General features: G+C 42.5%; 2 protein-coding genes across 2 annotated transcripts in view; one reads left to right on the forward strand and one right to left on the reverse strand.

Moving 5' to 3' along the window:
- Positions 1-1,018, reverse strand: part of MRPS27 (mitochondrial ribosomal protein S27) — a 49,889-nt gene extending 48,871 nt beyond the window's left edge. The window contains exon 1 of the mRNA XM_075410813.1: positions 881-1,018. Within this exon, the coding sequence (XP_075266928.1) occupies positions 881-944 (64 nt within the window). The 5' untranslated portion in view covers positions 945-1,018. The remainder of the gene's footprint in view (positions 1-880) is intronic.
- On the forward strand, positions 943-20,154 carry PTCD2 (pentatricopeptide repeat domain 2). The gene is given in 11 exon segments (XM_075410814.1): positions 943-1,002; positions 1,004-1,136; positions 3,708-3,800; positions 6,158-6,287; positions 7,111-7,240; positions 8,663-8,741; positions 9,934-10,025; positions 15,271-15,384; positions 17,217-17,291; positions 18,073-18,186; positions 19,548-20,154. Coding segments are annotated over 11 exon segments (1,245 nt in total). The 3' UTR covers positions 19,773-20,154.
- Positions 20,155-20,525: the final 371 nt, after the last annotated feature.

Raw genomic sequence — 20,525 nt, forward strand, 5'->3', positions numbered from 1 at the left:
TCTTTTAAAGCTACGTTTCTTTACGTGCGTAGAAGAGGCACACAAAAGACCTGGGGTTTGGGTTTGGTTTTTTTTAGGATAAACCTGTGTATGCTCATTCACAGCTAGGGACACCACTAGCAAGCATGAGGGTTTAAAGAACTATTTTCTACAGCGCAAGCGACTGTCTGCACAACAGTGCTTTTGCTCAGGTAAGCTGGAGGTCAGGTTTGAGCTCTTCACGCCAGTTCGGTGCCGAGCGGCTCCAGGGCCAGAGAACAGTGCAGCTGTTTTGAGGCACGGGCATCTGGCTACCAGGAAGCGGTCACTGAGAAAACTCCACTCGGGGAAGCTGAAAAGGCACAATGAAGTCACCCACCACGGCCACGCTTTAAGCAGACATTGCTGAGCTCGGCTCCTCCCGAAGGTGAGGATTTTTGGACAGGTGGTTTTTCAAAAAAAACACCCGTCTTGGTCGAGTTACCAGGTGTTGCTGAACGCTTACCGCCGCGGATTCGGCGGCCTCCACGCAACCCTGTGGGACCTCCCGTGACCCCCAAACAGGCAGGTCCTGACATACCGAGCTATGGAATCGGCCAGGTAGAATATCCATAAAAATCAAACTAAGAACACTCTCCCGCACCGCATGCCGGCCGCACGCCGTTCTCAGAGCTGTCTCAGATTTCATATATGCACGTATCTACAAAAGGCGAAGGGAAAGTCCCCACGCAGCACCCGGGCGCCCACCGCAGCCAGCGGCAAGCACGGCGACGCGAGGGCCCGTCCCGCCGGGGCCTGTCCCCCGCAGCCCAGCCCGGCCCGGCCCGCGCCGCCCCCTCAGCGCGCCCCCCGCCGCAGCGAACCCCGCTGCCGCCTTCCCGCCCGCCGCCGGACCACCGACCTGCCGCGGCGCCGAGGGCCCTCCCGCTCCAGAGCACGCCTCGCCTGAGCGCCGGGGCGGCCATGGCGCCGAGGGAGGAGGCGAGCGCCGGCGAGGGGCAGCCCTGCGAGCGCCCCGCCCCCGGCCGCCACGGGCAGGCCCCGGCGCAAGATGGCGGCGGTGCTCGCTGGCGGCTCCCAGCGGGTGGTGCGGGAGGCGGTGCGGCGCTCGGCGGTCCGCCCGCCCGCCTCGGGCTGCTGGGGCTGCGCGTCCGGAGGTACCGCGGGCTGCGCGGCGGGGAGGGGCGGCGGGACGCCCCGCCGAGACTCTGGGCTGCCCGCCGGCTGGGGGGCCGACCGGCGCGCTACGGCTCCCGGGCAGGCCCGGCGACGGTCGCCCGCCTTCTGCCTGACGGGAGTTGTAGTTCCTGTGGGGGTGCCCCTCTCGGCGCTGGCTTCGGGGAGGGGGCGGGCCGAGGGGCTCCCGGTGGGCTTCAGAGCGGCCCCGCTTGTGCTGCGGTGGGCAGGCTGGGCTGGTGCGGCAGAGCTGTCCCGCGGGGAGGGTTAGCAGCAGCGTGGCTCGGTTTATCCCGCGCTTGCCGCTGGCTGGAGGCGAGCCACCAGAAAACCTCAAACACGCACCTTCGTAAACGCGGATTTAATCTGGGAGGACGACAACGTTATCCAGACCCTGGGCTGCGCCTGCTGGGCGGCACCGCCGCGCCCGGGGCTGCAGCGGCCTTTCGAAGGCGCTCCCCTGCCCGGGGAACGGAACCGGTGCCCGCGGGATAGCGGCGTATGGCTCCCCAGCGTAGGCCCCGTCTGGGCTCCCGGTCAGCTGCGCCAGCCTCGGGGTAGGCTTCGTTCGGGTTGCGGCTCTGTTAGACCCCTCAGAGACGTGAAGGTTCCCTCTCTGCGGTGGTCTGACCACCGCTCTTCGCTGGCCTCCCTTTTAGAGGGTTGCGACACGTCCGAGGTAAGGCGGGCTGGTTGGTTGAGTTCTCCAGGGTGGCCTGGACCGTCTGCCTGCGCCAGCCGTCGTATCATTCTCCCTCCTTTTATCTTGGAGCCCCTCGTATTTGGATTTGCACTGGCGTGTTTCCATAACGCTGTAAGGTATGAATTTAAGGAAGCAGTTGAATTCAGCAAATTGAATTCAAGAAGGGGAAAGTTCAGCGGCCCCAAGCTCTCTGCTGACACTGCCTGTGACCGCTAAGTGTCTATGCAGTTTGGCGCACCTGCCCCACCCCAGGCACCAGCACGATTCCCACATCAGCTCTGGAGAGGCCCAGGACAGGGGTGGTGTTTAGGTGTTAGACCAGCTGAGAAGGTCTGTGGGAGGTGAATGGCAGAGTAATCCAGGCCAATTTCATGCTGGATAAAGTGTATTTGTTTGCCTGTTGGAACCATTTCCATTAAACTTAATGGCTAAAGGTGCCATTTAATGGATTTTTTCTTCAGATTTTGTGAAGTGTGTCATAAGCATGCTTCGCTTGCGTATAAAACAAGTGTTTTTATTTGCATGGCCAGTTACATTTTGCTAGGGAAATGCAGCAAGAGAATAAATGACCTAACTCAGGTCGATACTCACACTTGTCCCTTCATGATTAGAATGATTTCATGATTAGAACCATTCTTTAAGAAGCCAAAACCTGAAAAGGTTAGATTGTGACAACATAAACTATTAGAATGACTCTGTTAGAAAAATCATTGGTTGCAAATAAAAATCTGCTGCAGAGCTGGTTGTGTGACACCAAAAACTTCACAAATAGCATTTGCAGGACGCTCTTGTTAAAGGAGCTTACAACACGGTACAGCTGAAGTCATCAGCACCAAAAATTAATTTTGAGATTCTAAGCTCAATGGCTTGTCTTAGCTCTGATGTCTGTACTGCACCAGAACTTCACTAGGTCTCCTGAGTGTTACTACAATCCAAATAATAAGCTTTGTGTTTTTTCCTTTTGTTTTTCTACTGTGTTTGGAGCTTCCAGAACAATGCATTCTACTATAGCAGGGACAGCACATGTGAGGAAAGGAATGGTGAACAAAGAGATGAAAAGACAAATAATTATAAAAACATGAAAGGGGAGAAAGATCTCATTCTTGACAGAATCCTCTTGTACTAGGTGGAGAGGAATGATGACTCTAGTTTTTCTTTTTGCATGTCTAATAAATACAGAATCATAGGACTGTAGAATCATTAAGGTTGGAAAAGACCTCTAATATCATTAAGTCCAACCGTCAACCCAACACCACCATGCCTGCTGTGCCATGTCCTAAAGTGCACCTCCAGGGATGGTGACTCCACCACTTCCCTGGACAGCCTTTTCCAATGTTTCACAACTCTTTCAGTGAAGAAATTTTTCCTAGTATCCAACCTAAACCTCCCATGATGCAACTTGAGGCCATTGCCTCTGGTCCTATTGCATTTACTTGGCAGAAGAGACCAACACCTGCCTCACTGCAACCTCCTTTCAGGTAGTTGTAGAGAGCAATGAGGTCTGCCCTCAGCCTCCTCTTCTCCAGACTAAACAGCCCCAGCTCCCTCAGCCGATCCTCAGAAGACTTGTGCTCTAGACCCTTCACCAGCCTCCTTGCTCTTCTCTGGACAAGATTATCTTCTGTATGCTTGTACACATTAACTCTGGAAGGCGGTGACATAGTCCTCGGATTCTTTTGTCAGTGATGTGAGCAACTGCAATTTTTGCAGTCTTTTTCTAGTGTCATGCTGCCAGTGGTCTGGCATCACACAAAGATTAACAGCAGTAATTCATAAATGCAAAGTTTAGTAGTATTAAAACAGACAGTGTGACATAAAACTCAAGCTTCTTCTTTTTTTCTTACGTTAGGGAAGCGGTATCTGCTAACAGAAGATGATATAAAGTTACAAGAATTTCAGCAAATGAAGGTGGCTATTAGAAATGAAGTTCGTGGCAATAAAGGTATTAGTATTTATTTCATAATCACCATTCTCAATTTTAGTGTGAGTCCTAGGAAGCAAGATGGTCAAAGTCATGATACTATGACACCAAATGACCCCATTTAAAGCAACACTTAAGTCTTCCTCTTGCAATTTTTTTTGTAGCTAAAATTCTTGGAAGATCTGAGGCTTTGTAGAATGAAACAATATTAGTTATGCAGTGATGGGAAATGTGGAGAAGCTTTCAAGTATGCAAGGTGTTCATGTGAGACCTGAAATGTTTGTGTCCTTGCTTTTCCAACTTTGTCAGACAGAAAGTTGTCTAATAGAAAATACTGTTTCAGTCTACAAATCTTGCTTCAAATATATCAACAGAGAAAGTTAATACAAAGCCTAATAGCTACTTAACTATCCAGAGAAGGCCTATGCCAGTAATTCTGTTTTAGTCTGCTCTGTAAATTTAGTTAGCATATGCTTTTAGATTTTTTTCCTTTTATCTAATGTAAGTTCTTGGTTGTACATACAATTCCAGGTGACCTATGCATACTCAGAATATGAAAAACAAATTCAGGTTTTCCAAGCTGGTGAAGGAGAAAGGTCCGTGGATTTTTTCTGATGGAGATTTTGTCGTGCTGTTTGAAGTGTATACAAATTCCTTTCTTTAAGAAACTTCAATATAAACATAAATCTGCCCTTAATATTTGAAAGATGTTAGGTAAAACTTAATTTCCTGTGCCTGTTTAATCATGTGCAGCAGGTATTCTAGTGATACAAATTGACAAATGTTCCAAAGGATGTAGTTAAGTTTTTTGCATGGCAAGGGAGAGACAAATAATCAAATTTAGTTTTATGTGAACCAGTCTTCTGGGACAGAGAGGGAGGTAAGGTCAAAGTGACAGTTTTTCTGTATTAAGTAAAGTAGAATTAATCAAGCAGTGGCAAGTCATAATGTTATTATATTTTGCTGTGATGATGTCGTACTCATACTGGGGAATATTCATCCTGTACTGGCGATAGATACATAGAATTTATTGCTGTGGGTGAATTGACTCTTGCTAAAACAGGTTTGCAGAAGCGAAATATTTGTGTTTACAGGCCGAAGTTGACCTTTTTTGTTTTGTACAAAGAGAAGCCTCTGGGAACTGATGAAAACAATGTGCTAAGCACCTATTTGTGTGTGTGTGTGCATGATTACTGTACTCAGTGTTTAGTCTAATACTTGAAAGATGAAAAAAAGTAATTAAGGCTAGTAGTAAACTTGGTTTAGAAATGGAAAAAGCAGCGATGACTATTGTGTTACACACAATATATAATTGCTATATTTATTATAGTTGTAATGCAACTATTAACCCTAATAGTTTTACTATTAACTACAGGATTAAAGAATTACCTACATTAATTATAAGAACTATTATCTGTTCTTTACAAATACAGTTCGGGTCCCAGGTGTTTGTTAAATTTCTGCATACCTTTGAACACATCACAACCGTTATATGTGCATACTCATATATATATACACTATTCTGACTTTACAGGATTCAGTTCTGCATCTCAGTCTTGAGTAGGGACTTGTATTTGCGTGTAGCAACAGATAGGCATCCAGTAGCTGAAGATGTTGTTCTCCTGGGTGCTCACTTTGCGCCTCTGGTGTAGGTTCCTAGCTTGGAAACAGCAGTGACCCTGCAGCTGCTACAGAAAAGCTTAATTCCCTGTTCAAGACGGGGGGGCAGCACCATTAGAGGAATGGGGCTGCCAGGTGGTACGTTTGATTTTAGCCTCGTGTGTGCCTGAATCCGAGCCTTGAGAATGGCAACTGAAGGACCCATCTTTGTGCTTGCTTTGTCGTAGGACAATGCGCTGGATAGACAAACCTCTTTTTTTGTGGGGGAAAGGGAAGCAACTCTTAAGTTTATGGCTATGTAGAGAAATACATAGATTGTGCATGAGACTGTGTTCACATCAGTTGTGAAGGAATTTAAATCTTCTATACGAACAGTGTTGAGTAGAAGTTCTTATGCTTGTTTGAATGCTGAGTGGGATTGGTTTTGTTTGCTTGCTTGCTTTTTAAAAAAGGAACGTAAGGCAGAAAATGTCACTTAGAATACTTCCTTCCTCTTTAAAATCTTTGTGTTACCTGATATATTCCACAACATGCACAATGAGATTAAGTTCACAATAAGCATCCTCTTGGTTTTCCAAGTCTGACATGACTTCATGGGGACACCTAGACATGCTTGTCTGTAAGAAGCTATATGCATTTTTCTTGGTGAAAGAAGCAAGCTTTCAGCTTCACTGAATCTCCATGCTTCAGCTACCAAGTATGCAACACAGGTAATGGAATTGTCTGTAGACTGCTGATACAATGTGTTTCATTTTAAGATCCGTATTTTAAAAATATTAAAGAAAAATTAAAGAAAAATGGAATGATTCTCAGAAATGAATTTAAAAATTTACTGCATTTATGTCAGACTTCATCTGATGTGGAACTAGCCAGAAAAGTTATTTACAGGTATTTTTAACAATCCAGGTAACACTCTTTTCTCTTTTTGCTTTTTTGCTTTTATTAGATCATCTCAGGTTATGTCTGCAGTTGAGGGCTTGCCCTAATTCAGTGGCTATATGCATAGCTAATCCCTTAAACTAAGGCTGTATTTTCATTTACTTTGGATCTTTCAATCCTTCAGAGACTCTCCAATCAAAGGAGAGTCAAACTACGGGAGCAAAGTGGTGTCCTACTGTATGCAAAATGAATGGTGAGCCACATAGAAACGTCATCTCTCAGCTGAAAGGTAGTGCTGTGTTCAGTGACATTTTCCAGCCAAGACACGCCTGGTTAGAGACTGATCTGGAGCCAGCAGTGCAGGTCAGGAGGTTTTGTGAATGAATGCCTTCACAGCAATTACAGTATAGGAGCTATAAAGATAAATGTGAAACACTTTGGTGTTATCTTTTTATTTATTTTTTAGTGTAGAAGAGCTGAGATATTTTAGCAGGCACTACCTTTAAAATAAACTGCTGCAACTTCCTGTGCTATTGCTCTGTGAATTGAAAGTAGCTGGGAATTTTCATGGCATTCTATTACTAATCCAAGGCAGGTTACTTTGCTGGAAATAGAAGAGATTACGTATAACTAGTTAATTTATTAGTTTCATCAAAAAAATATTTTTTCTATAAAATTAATCTCTTGTTATCTAAATAACAAGAGCTTAATTTGTCATTGGCTGGTGAAGTTAGAGAAGTGTGCCTCTGTCACTGCACATACAGATCTTGCTGTCTATTTAAGCTGTTTTCCCGTAACAAATTCCATGCCCTGTGTGATTAACTTTTTTTAATCTTTCCAAAAGGTACCATGAACAGAACAGCATCGCAGCCTTACACAATTTTAAATTTGGGCCCCTCTTTATGAGGCTATGTTATGAGCTGGACCTTGAAAGACCTGCAGTAGAACTTATCAAAGATCAGGTAATTCCCCTATGCATTTTGAAAACATTGTTATTATTATTAGTCCAATGTGAATAATTATTATGCTATGCATGAGCTCATAGACTTGAAGTATATGTGTTACAATAGCAAGGATGTCTATGACATTAATTAGGGATGCCGGATACATGTTTTTTATTTTAAAAATAGCAAAACAGTAACTAAAAGAAAATTAAATGCCAGTTTGACTGAGAACTTTATTATTGTACTTCTGTGTAAATGCATCATTCGAAAAAATTATTGATTCAGAAATAATTCTTCTGTTGCATGTTTTCCTGCATCCTGTGTTGCATTAGATCATTCTTGGAGATGAATATTTCTGAGTTTTTATGTAGTAGTCCCCTAAAATCCCTTGGGTTATTTGCACCAACAGATTTATCATGTTACTCCGTACTTCTAACTCCCTCTGAACTCTGTAGAGGTGATACGATATTCATCAGCTCAGGAACTTGGCCATTTTAGTGCTGAAGAAACTTAAGGACTTGTTTTTGAACACCAGTAAAATGCTATGTGTGCTATTATGACAACTTGTTAATCATGCCCAGGGTATAATAAATTAAAAAGATTCTGTGCATGAATGTTGTGTCTCCAGAAATCTCTGGTAGCCAGTGGAAAGTCATCTCTATGATGTTAACTTGTGAAGGCATGAGATGTGACTAGTCAGAAATGGGAGAAGTCGTGCTTGGGCTGTTACTCTTAAATTATGCACGTGTAAGAGTTTTTGTGGTTTTCGTTTTGATTTGGCTTTTTTTGTTTGAGATCTCTGTCATTGAGAGAAGTCCTGCAGTCCTTGCAGAGCTTAGTAATTGAAGGATAGTAACGTACAGTACTGCTTCTTCAGACTCTGCTGCAGAAATTTAGACTTAATACCTCTGGCATTTTATTTGGCTGTTCCCAACAAGCAGTGTGATTGAAGTGGAATGTAAAATATACTTGCTCTTTCTTCTGCTACTCTGCTTGTCATCACTCAAGCCCTTGTGCTGATCTGTTCATCATTTCATACTGTGATTAGCAAAACCTTTCAGTTTCATGGTGGTAGTACTTTACCCCAAAGATACTGTTAATCAGCTGCAAGCTCTATTTCTGCTGAGAATTTCAAGTTGCTGTTAGTGACTTCTGCTTGTGTTAACTTAGAGGTCATCATCTGTCATTAAAAAAAATATTATAATGGGAATCTCTGGGAAATTTCTATTAAATTTTAGTGAGCTTTTGACCATATTGAGTCACTGGTATTTTAGAGGTTGCTTAGCAGAGGGACAAACAAGAAACCCAGAGAGCTAAATGTTGAACTTGTGAAGATAGGGCCTATTCCAGCAGGAAGACCTGCTGAATGTTGTGCGGAGTAAGAATGCTCACTGTCCTAACTTCTTTTACACTTGCTCTGTTTGTATTTTTCTTCTCCAGAATTTGCGTGTTTTTTTCTCAGAGAGTACATCATTCCATATTTTGATGACTATGTTGTTTAAAAAGGGCCATTTTGAAAGTAAGTACTGTGTTTGCTAAGGCAAATGCATTTTTAGGAGGATGCTTCACACTGTAGGGTTGTGTGTGTATATATAAATGTATATTTTTTAAAGAACATTGCTGATTGTTTTATGGTTTTAGAAGGCCAAGCATGGAAATCAGTGTAGATGTGAAGGAGCTGCACCGTAGTGTGTAATAAAAATGGAAGACTGTATTTGTTTCATACTTCCAATGGTATTCTTACCATTCTCAGTTGCACAGAATTATGATTATCCAGGGGAGCTTGTTTCCTAAACCCTCTTCTCGGAAGGCTTAAGTTCTCTTTGGTTTGTAATGTCCCATAGCTTTTTGTTTTCTCTATTCAAAGTTTGGTTTACGTGATTTTTAGAACAGTAAGTTCTTTAACAATTTTTTTTAGCAGTCCTGCATTTGTGTCAGGGCAGGGAAGAGTACCCTTTTTTCTTTGACAACAAAACCAGACCATAGTCTTCTCTTGGTTTGCCCTGCTAGTGTGCCCATACAGGGTGACTACTGGAATATTTGTCAAATGCTTCAAATCCGTTTGGCCCATTGTGAGGATAAGGGGAAATCATCTGACCTGATTGAAAAGACTTTCCATGAGAAATCTTAAATTGATGATGGAGTAAGCTTTTCAAGCAAATCCCTTTATATGAAATTTGTTGAACATGCAGCGCTTGGTCTCTTGACGTCTGGCAAATCTAAGTCCAGTGGTTGTCCTAAAAGTTGAGACTGAGCCACTATAAAAATAACCAGATCGGTGCCTGAATGCACAGTGTTGCAGTGTAGTGGAGCATGTGTCTTAGTGAGGAGCTATTAGATAGTTTGCCTGAAATGGTGGGAACTTTCATCATGTGTTTAAAGGCTTGCTTTCTGGGCAGTTAAGAAGAATGAGAGTAGCTTTGTCAAGCATCTAGAATTTAGTTTTAGATTTGTATAAAAATAATAGAGCAGTAAGGCCAGGTGCTAATGTAGATTGAAAACCTCCTTGCTGGAAGAGATATTTACATCCAACTGACCCTAAGTTAAACTTTATGAAATGTATTAATTTTTTTAAAAATAATAGATTTCAGTTTAAATGCTTATTTTGAAACAGACTTACTGAGCTCATACCATGTTGATTTTTTTTTTCCACTTACTGAATGTACGGCCTTAAATATGTGAAGTGAGTAACACTAGTGTATTTTTGATAGGTGCTTTGGAAGTTCTGGCAGAAATGAAAAAACAGGGTATACCTTTCAACAAAGAAGCCTGTCTACTTGCATTTGCAATATGCTACAAACTGGTAAGTGTTTTCAATTTACATGATGAAAAAGTTTTTGAAATGCCTTATCTATGTCTTTCTTTTTTTTGGATTTTAAAATTTCCATATGCTCCCAGTCATGATTTCTTATCCAGTGCAAATTTTTTAGATGTATTTAAGTCCTAAATGGCTTCATTATGCATGATATGGTAGCTTCCCATACAAACTAATGTCACAAAGCAAATCTCTAAAAAATTGCATGGACATAAGCCCTAAGGAACACATTTGATACAGCCTTTGATTAGCTGATAGTATTCTTTCTCTGGGATCTGTGCATCTGTTCAGTCTATAGTCTGTGCTTGAACCTCAATATTGGTTTTATAGTCTGGCTTGCTTAGGAGACAGTGTGATATGTTCTGTTTGTCAGACATCTCCCACCCGTTTCTCCCCTCCCCCTCCAAGTGACCTTGAACCATTTCCGTAATTGCACCAAATTTGACAAGCATTAGAGTACTCAAAGGTAATCTGTTCCTACATGCCTGATGAAAATGAGCAGCTGCATGGAGAAAAGAAACCTAAACGAATGCCTTCAGTGAGAGGCAGGCTGCCCCTTGAGCTGAACTGTATTTTAAGCTCAGAGGAAAAGAGCATGAACACAGTAAGAAACTAGGCTGCATAGGTTCTGTGAGTGTTTGCTTGGAACTGTTTCCCTTTTGTAGCAAAGTGAGACTCCCAAACTTTTTTGATTTCATATTCCTCTCCAGGTTTGAATCAGTTTTGCAGTTTGAAATATTAACATAGGCCCTTGTCAAACTCAGTAGGAAACTCTTCTTCAATTTCACCATGTTTTTAGGAAGAAAGACACTAGCTGAGCACAAATTATAGCACTAGACTGACTTTCTTGGGTTTCTCAGATAACCATATAATGAAACTGAGTGCATACATGGTAAAATGGAATTGGCCTAAAATGGTAGCTCCACAGTAATTTAGCGGTGGTTCTGAAATTCTCAGTTCTAATGACTCGGGACTGCCTTTAGGTCAGGGGAAATCACAGAATCACAGAACGGTAGGGCTTGGAAGGGACCTCTGTGGGTCATCTAGTCCAACCCTCCTGCCAAAGCAGGGTCACCTACGGCAAGCTGCACAGGACCTTGTCCAGGCGGGTCTTGAATATCTCCAGAGAAGGAGACTCCACAGCCTCCCTGGGCAGCCTGTTCCACTGCTCCGTCACCCTCAGAGGGAAGAAGTTCTTCCTCATGTTCAGATGGAACTTCCTGTGCTTCAGTTTGTGCCCGTTGCCCCTTGTCCTGTCACTGGGCACCACTGAAAAGAGCTTGGCCCCATCCTCCTGACACCCACCCTTCAGATATTTATAAGCATTTATAAGGTCCCCTCTCAGCCTTCTCTTCTTCAGGCTGAACAAGCCCAGCTCCCTCAGCCTCTCCTCATAGGGGAGATGTTCCAGTCCCCTCATCATGCTCGTAGCCCTCCGCTGGACTCTCTCCAGTAGCTCTTCATCTTTCTTGAACTGGGGAGCCCAGAACTGGACACAGTACTCCAGATGAGGCCTCACTAGGGCAGTGTAGAGGGGAAGGAGAACCTCCCTCGACCTGCTGGCCACACTCCTTCCTAATGCATCCCAGGATCCCATTGGCTTTCTTGGCAGCCAGGGCACACTGCTGCCTCATGGTTAACCTGTCGTCCACCAGGACACCCAGGTCCCTCTCCGCAAAGCTGCTCTCCAGCAGGTCCACCCCAAGCCTGTACTGGTGCATGGGGTTGTTCCTCCCCAGGTGCAGGACCCTGCATTTGGCTTTGTTGAACCTCGTCAGATTCCTCTCTGCCCAACTTTCCAACCTATCCAGGTCTTGCTGAATGGCAGCACAGCCTTCTGGTGTGTCTACCACACCTCCCAGTTTTGTGTCATCAGCAAACTTGCTGAGGGTACATTCTAACTCTTCATCCAGGTCGTTGATGAAGAAGTTAAACAAGACTGGGCCCAGTACTGACCCCTGGGGGACACTACTAGTTACCAGCCTCCAACTAGACTCAGCGCCGCTGATGACAACCCTCTGAGTTCTGCCATTCAGCCAGTTCTCTATCCACTTCACCGACCACTCATCCAGCCCACACATCCTGAGCTGGCCTAGGAGGATATCATGGGAGACTGTGTCGAAAGCCTTGGTGAAGTCAAGGTAGACAACATCCACGGCTCTCCCTTCGTCTACCCAGCCAGTCATGTCATCGTAGAAAGCTATTAGATTGGTCAGGCATGATTTCCCCTTGGTGAATCCATGCTGACTACTCCTGATAACCTTCTTCCACTTGCTTGATGATGGCCTCCAGGATAAGCTGCTCCATCACCTTTCCCAGGATGGAGGTGAGGCTGACCGGTCTGTAGTTCCCTGGGTCCTCCTTCTTGCCCTTTTTGAAGATTGGAGTGACACTTGCCTTTCTCCAGTCCTTGGGCACCTCTCCTGTCCTCCAGGACCTCTCAAAGATGATGGAGAGTGGCTCAGCAATGACATCCGCTAGCTCCCTCAGCACTCGTGGGTGCATTCCATCGGGGCCCATGGATTTGTGGACGTCCAGATTGCTTAAGCGATCCCTCACACAGTCCTCCTCGACCAACGGAAAGTCATCCTCTCTGTAGACTTCTTCTCTTACCTCCGGGGCCTGGGATTCCTGAGGGCCAGTCTTAGCACTGAAGACTGAAGCAAAGAAGGCATTCAGTAGCTCTGCCTTCTCTGCATCCTCCATCACCAGGACACCCGCCTCATTCAGCAGCAACCCCACGTTGTCCCTAGCCTTCCTTTTGCTGCTGATGTAGTTGAAGAAGCCCTTCTTGTTGTTTTTGACATCCCTTGCCAGCTTCAATTCCAGGTGAGCCTTGGCCTTCCTCGTCGCATCCCTGCACGCTCTGAACACGTTCCTGTACTCTTCCCAAGTGGCCTGCCCCTCTTTCCACATTCCATGGACCTTTCTCTTCCACCTGATCTCCGCTAGAAGCTCCTTGTTTAACCATGCAGGTCTCCTGCCTCCTTTGCTAGAAATAGAAATAGCCATGTGGCTTTGGTGGTTGGAGAGTAGGGCGGTAAAGAGGTGAGAAAGAGCTGTGGAAGTTGTCTGCTGTTAAAAGCAGCTAGAGATTGATGGTTACAGTCAGTTTAGGGATGCTACCATTTCTACATAGAAGGTGCCTTTTTTAGAAAGTTATGAATGTACAAAGACCTGACACTGTGCTACAACCCAAGTTTTTAAGGAGGTGTTTGCTACTACCATCCACTGAGACAATATTTACCACTTCAAGGTTCCTCCTTGGTCTGTACTCTGCCCGTTTAGGTAAAGGCTTTCACAGAAACGCATTGTGTTTCTCTGAAGTATCCTTTACTCCCTCTGCTGTAGCTTCCCTAAAATCTTTACATGGTTCTTTCGGTAGCCTGCTGGTTCTTTCTTAGCCTGCTTGGCTACAGAAGGCTTGGATCCATGGGATGTGCAACAGGAACAGGTTCCTGAGGCTTCTGTTTTCTACTGCTTCTGGCCCTAGCTGTGTTTTCAGTAGGGAGTCTGGCCCAGCATTGCTTGTTAGCGAATTGATAAAAATAGGGGGCAAATGATTCTAAACTGTCACCCAGATGTTTTAACAGCCACAATAAATTTATGGGATTTTTTCATTAAGATAAGATGCAGTCAAGAAGGTAATAAGCTGTAGTAACCCTTGATGTACTAAACAGCATTAGGTGGAGCTCCTTCAAAAGCTTAATCTGTTGATTCAGCTGTTAGTGGTATGAGGAGAAACCATGAAGCTCAAAGTGGTTTTGCTCGTGATGTAACATAAGAAACTTCAGAAGAAAATCTTGAAGGAAGATGTCTTCAAGATGCACGACTTGAATACTGGAAGTAACGGTGCTGGTATCAGAAAGAGCAGTGCCGGATTTTTCCCAGGTTAATTCTTGGTTTCTTTTGAGTAACTGTGCCAGAGAATGGTACAGAAGAATGTAGAGGGTTTAAAGCTCAGATTATTGCTAGTGTATGAACAAAGGAATTGATGTTTAATCTTTGTACAGAACTGTTTTAGAGGTCAAGTCTAAAATACTTCTGAGATCCTTTAAATCATTGTAAGGCACTGCTATCCCCTAAGGTAACAGATGGTCCTTCTTTTAGTGCAGGAAAGGGCCGTAGGCCTTTTGATGACTACAAAATATTTATGTAATGATAATCATCAATCTTCTCATGTTCAGAATGTTTCTGAATTTTCAAAGAACATGTTTTAAACCACAGATTTCTCATGTGACATAAAAGATATTTTCACAAGCTGTGCAGACCATTCAGCAGTGGCATGGAAGAGCATTCCTTAAAACACCCAAAGGATGACTCTATCCATTAAATCATGGCCAGTATTTTGCAGGAATGACGCTATGAACAGTAGGAACAGAAAACAACAACAAATACTATGAGGGCCTATGAAAGCTCTTACCCAGATTGGTGGAACCAGATGTTACAAAACCTTCCTGCTGCCAGCCTTTAAGTTTGACAGGTATTATTTTGTCTGGGGTCCAGTCAGCTCCAGTCATAATTTCCAGTGCGAGGAGCATTGTTTTTGAGAGTTGGTGGTTTGTGAGATAACACAGAGGTAATCTCATGGCCTTTTATTATAGACACCTATTGAAAATAGTCCCAGCAATAATGGAAGCTTTCTGTGTTGGAAAATAGGCCAATGTCTAAGTTACTGTATTAGAATATATACTTCGGAAATGTTTTGCAATAATTAATCTGTAAGAGAGGCTAAAAATTACTGAATGTTCAAATTTGCACATACACAAGATTTCTTTAGTGTAATTGTGCTGAGCAGTTCAATGCTTACAAAACCTTGCTTTTCTTTAACTGTTTAATGTAGCTTTTAGAATAAAGTAAGGACAAAATATCAGCTTTCTTCTTGATTTGGAATGATTGGAAAGTGGAAAGGAAAGTGTCTGTTGGTTTTAGCATACTGCTGGTGTTGGTTTTATCTCTTGTAGAAGCCAGAACTATTAGGGAAAGTTGTAGTTGTTAAAGTAATAGAAGTTATTTTTGCCCTCTTCTGAAGTGTGTAGCTTTGAGTATCGTATTTTGGTGTTGTGTTTCTCAAGAAGTACTGCATAGAATCTGCATGGTTGGGTTCAGATATCAATTGCCTTGGTGATCTTATAGTACGTTGACTTCTGAATGCCTTCTGAATGTGATTGCAATTGCCTGCAGTCCTTTCAGATCACAACAAGGGCAACTTAGATTTGAAATTTCTGTGCAGGACAACCTGGCGTCTTGCAATATCTCTGCGAAACTGCTTGAAGAAGCACAACTGAAAGGTGACACATTACCACTGCGAGCGTTTTGCTTTGCTGTGGCAACTGCTCTGAAGCAGGTACAGTACCTTTTTTTTTGTCTTGTGCCCAATCCTCTGTAATTTTATTGTAGTAAGAGAGTCACTGAAAGGAAGCTAACCTAGAGGAAGCAGAACTGATCTATGTAATAGCTGAAGTACTGGAACCTTTAGGCTCCCAACAGAGTAGGGTTATAGACAACTCCCACACAAAGTGAATGTGGAAATTCTGAAATCTAAACGTATGTCTTGAATCTAATGCACAGAAATTTTGTGCTAATGACAATGCCACAATTGTCACAAAAGACAATATCTTTAGAAAATTAGAATTGGGCTAGCAGGTTAGATGTAACCTTGGACCAAGTCCTGCAGATTGTGCTATTTAGTCATGGTTTCCTTTAAATAGAATTAAGATAGTAATTTATAATATTTGCACAATAATTTCTTTAAGATGTTTATCTTGGGAGGCAGACTTACAGGCTATGATATGTATTGTCCTACTGCCTGGACTGCTTTCTTTCAGTGTGTTTCTTCAGAGGGAGGTTTTCATATACCTCGTGTGCCTAAGCACTGATATGAAGAGGGTCTGAGGCAATACAGGGTGAAAGGTTGAACAGGAGAGTAACAGTTAGGAAATTCTTAAGTGTAGTATTTCCTCTGCAGTTAATTTGTGTATACAGCTTGAGGAAATTCTGAACCTTCTCAGTTTTGTCAGAGGCACTGTAAGAGCTAGTGATTTGATGTTGTTCACAGAGTTGAATGAATGAAGTAGAGTTGTTAAAATTTTCTTATGCACTCTGTGGCCTTTTTTGCACTGTCTCTGAACAGAGACACTGAACAGTAGTATCATTGAAATTCGTTTATTCATGTGCGTGATGGCATGACAGGGCTTCTCATTGACATTGTGGCTAAAACCCAAAATCTCTGTCTCTGAAACAACACGAAATATCCTTGAAGATGTTGCTTTATGTAAAAATCAGTTGAAATTCTTGTTTTGCCAACAGAATAATACTGCACATTACACTTAACTATTTCTTAAGCTGCATGGCCTTTGACGGTAGATCTTGCTGTGAGTAAGGTGTTTCTTGATCCCAAGTAACAGTGGTTGGTCTAGTAAATGTCAGTGTGACATTTACTGCCTAGACAAATCCGTTGATGGTGTGAATACAGTACCAGAAATGTGTGTGTCCAAAAGATTGAAAGTGCTGGGCAGGATGAATACCCACATTAACATATGCTGCACTTCATTTAAGTACTCTGACATGTGCCAGACTGAGCATTGATTCGAAGATCTGGTAATAACCTAGCAGTTCAATGTATACTGTTAAGCAGGTATTCTTTATTACGGTGCCAGGCACATGGGGGATCTCTCCTCCAAATGTGCGCACCAAACACCCTTTTCATTCCAGGTTAAATACAATCACAATACACAGATTCATTATATTTCTGAGAAATGCTTAGCACAGTCATGACTTTTCAGAGCACTAATTAGCATTTGTTAATAACTTTCACACATGTCTGTTAGCATCCCCGGGTGGTCGTCAGGGATCTTCGGATGAACGCCTGTACTCTTCATCACAGTGTTCACTGGTTGGCCTTTGTTTGTGTGGAAACTCCGTTCTAAGATCATGTGTACTGTGTCCTTCCAGGTTGTTTTGCTCTGGTCTTGTTGCCCTCTTGGTGCCTCTTTATCTCTGTAACATGGTGCATCTGCACTCCCAAGGTCTATGAACCTTGGTCGAGGGGTTCCAGATGTTGGTTCATGATTCATTGAAAAGTTGTGAAAGACTGTTGTTTTTCTTGAACTTTTATTGTGAAAGTGTGTCACCCATGTTTAACTGTATTTTTTTTAATTATTTATAATTTCTTCTTAGAATGATGTAGCGCAAGCTAAGTTTTATTGTTCGCAGATGATGAAATCAGAGAACAAACTATACAATAATCTTAAAGTAAGTATGCTTGCTTTATATTAAACTCTTGCAGAGAAGTATGCTATACTGGACAAAAAACCCATGTGCAAAGTAACAGAAGACCAGATTCTTAGTAGCACAGGCATGTGTCAGTGCTCTTGCTGAGCTTGGTTTTGGCCAACAGACATTTTCTGTCAATTGGATGAGTTACATTCTGGATTGTTACCACCATCCCCCCATTTTTTAAAATCACTTCCTACTATAGATGGGAATGGCAGATAGACCAGTCCCACATCTGTGAGTGTAGACCCGTGAACAATTTCTCATTATGACATTGTGACTTTTTGCTTTCTTGCTACAGGAGATTTAAAAAAACACAGCTCCAAGTAAATGCCTTTCTTAGCTGTGCTCTACTCACTTAAGGCCACCTTCAGTTCTGCGAACCTTAGCCCCATAAGTACATACAACAATGTTTTTCATAAATTGCATGGTCTATACCCTGAGAGAAAGGCTACTGCATGCACCCTGTAAGTGACCTCTCTAAGCTGTGGAAAAAAATGTTTTATTCAAGAACAGCTGATGCAGCTCTGCTTCCAGGCTCACCCTTCCTTTCCAGGTCCCAGCTGTGAACAAAACCCAAGCCTCTGTGGAAATTGATCACTCCCTCTGCTTTCTTTGTGATTAATGGATTTTTATCGGCGCAGCATCTAGAAATGTATTTTGTCCTGCTTTCCTTCATGTCCTCCTCAAGCAGTTTTTAAAAATTTGCATTCTGGTGATAAGCACCGTTTGTATGGTGTGGTTTTATTTCATTTTTAAGGTTCTTGTCCAGCTCAGATCTGGTTCACTAGAAGAAGTAATAAAGACATTAGAGGCAGCAGTGGAAGAAGATACTCCTCCCTTCGTGAAAAAAATCGAGTTTTCTGAGCAGGTGGTAAGTATACAGTAATGAGAGGATGTCCATGGTGCTTGGCTGAGCCATGATGCCGATGGTTCAGCTACAGAGATTCAGGTGCCGGAGTTCACCCTGCTGAAGTTTTTTGGGTTCTGCCAAAGCAGCTGGCTGGCTTTCTGTACTGTTGGACAAAGCACTTAGCTGTCCACTTCCCTTTTTTTATTGTGGATTTTGCTCTCAGAAGCTCAAATTGCATCTGAATGTGGATGAAGTGTTTCCTAGTGGCGTTAAATAATTTAATCCCTTGCCTTCTATGCTATTTTCATTTGATGTAAAAATGAGAATAAAGTTCTGATCACAGCGATGTTGTTAGGTTGGTAATATTAGCAAAGACCTGTGAAGCTCTACAGGGAAGTATAATATGGGAAATAATAGTGTTTGCTATTTTACTATATTTTACTATAAAAAATAGCTTTTACAGTAGTGCTTACCAAGAAGTCTTCCTTCAGAGTGCTTATGTACCTGTATCAGCTTGGCAGCATTGGTGCTGCTTTTTCTGAAACTTACTAGTGTGTTCATTTTGAACATGGCTATGGAACAAGATATTTCAAGCCTGTGTTAGTGATTAAGTACTTAGCCTTTCACTGCTGCCTATTAAACAAAATGGATAACACACAAAATAACATACTAAGTAGGAGGGGGCATACCTTTCGAAACATAGCCGATGTATCTTAACTGCTATGTTGAAAATAAATTCTTTTAAGCAGCATTTCATTTTGTAAATTAATTTCAATAAATGTTGTGTGTGTAATGTTGTAGTTTGATTTTGTGTGGCTAATTTGTAACATTCCCTAAGAAGACTAGGCATTAGTCCTAACTCATTCCTTCCACAAAAGTTTATTGATCAATAACAATTTTTAAGATATTTACTTATACTTAAGCTCATAACTCTGTGTCTGGCATACCGAACTTCTCAGTGTTCTATAGTCTGACTTCTAATGATTTGTACTGTACTGTACAGTTAGTGTGATACATAATGATAATAATTAGAATTGCGTTGATCTAGAAAGTGGGTTGCAGGAAGCAATTGCATTTCCTGGGTTTAAATAGAAAAGAATTGTGTTAGTCTATACTAGGACTGAAAATAGGACTGTGCAACTTTGAGGAGGTTTTAAATCTGATAAACTCTTTCTAATAGGTATCCAGTGCATTTCGAGCATTGTCTGGTGATGTATAATGTGCGCTGCTTAAAATCCTCTTCTTACGAGTCGTTGCATCAGCCACTTGTCTTACGTTGTGTAGGCTTCTTTCTCTTTTACTGATTGCTTGTCTTCAATATGGTGGTTGAATGAGATCTTCACTTGCTGAGCTGTAACGGTCTGTCATTTTCTCCTCCTTAGCTGGCTACAGTCAGGGAAAAGATGGAAGAAAACCCTGACCTTTCTGCCAAATTAGCAGATATTTATATGAAACTACACGCTTCAGGGCGGATAACCATGTGCACACTGGAAGACATGCTTTTCCAGATTCCCAGCTCAAAGAAGACCCCTGCAAAGCTTTTAAATCAGAAGCAGTTTGGCTATCAGGCTGCTAAACCTCTTCAGTTAAATCTGTTGTTGGAATAGTTCAATATTTGGTGGCAAACTGAACTGCTGTTAGCATCTCTTGGAAGCTGGGTTCAAATAAAATGTCTTCTCCCCCCCTCCACAGTGATAAATTATTTAGGTTGTTTTGTATGAAACTGCATTTTAAACACAGGTCATGTAGCTTCCACATTTTACTTTTGATGCTAAAAACAAGCTGTGATGGTGCATATTTGTGTATTTTTGAAAAATGGAGTGATAGAATGGTTTGAAATTTTTCCTCAGGCACTTAAATCAGGGTTTTCCTATGCTAAACTTCCTGATGGAAGTGAACAAAATAGTATGCATATCTGAGCTGACTTCTGTAATTCATGGAACGAAAATTCACTCTTAATCAGATATAACATTCTGACTGAAAAGATAGATGGAGTCCAGAATCTAGATAAAACAGTATGAAAGTGCTTGAACTGTTTGTTCAAATTCTCTACATCTCAAGAGAATCAGAGGAAAGCAAGACTCTTTTGTTCCTTGTAATATCTTTTCCTTCAGAAGCAATAAATTAGTATGTTTTTCCATATCAGATGGGATCGTGGAAATGCTGTGGGAGGTAGCATAGCAACCAACTGTTTATTTTCTCACTTGAAGGAGATCCCTGAACAAAAGTCACAGTCCCAGAGTGAATGGCCCCACATTGCTTGGTTCATCTTTTCTGATATTAAGCCTCCCAGGATAAGCAGATCTTGATACAAATTTGCAACTGAATCCTAACAAGTTTCTTAGAGCATGTGCAGTCAC

The sequence above is a fragment of the Opisthocomus hoazin genome, chromosome Z (genome assembly GCF_030867145.1).
Source record: "Opisthocomus hoazin isolate bOpiHoa1 chromosome Z, bOpiHoa1.hap1, whole genome shotgun sequence".
NCBI classification, from domain to species: domain Eukaryota; kingdom Metazoa; phylum Chordata; class Aves; order Opisthocomiformes; family Opisthocomidae; genus Opisthocomus; species Opisthocomus hoazin.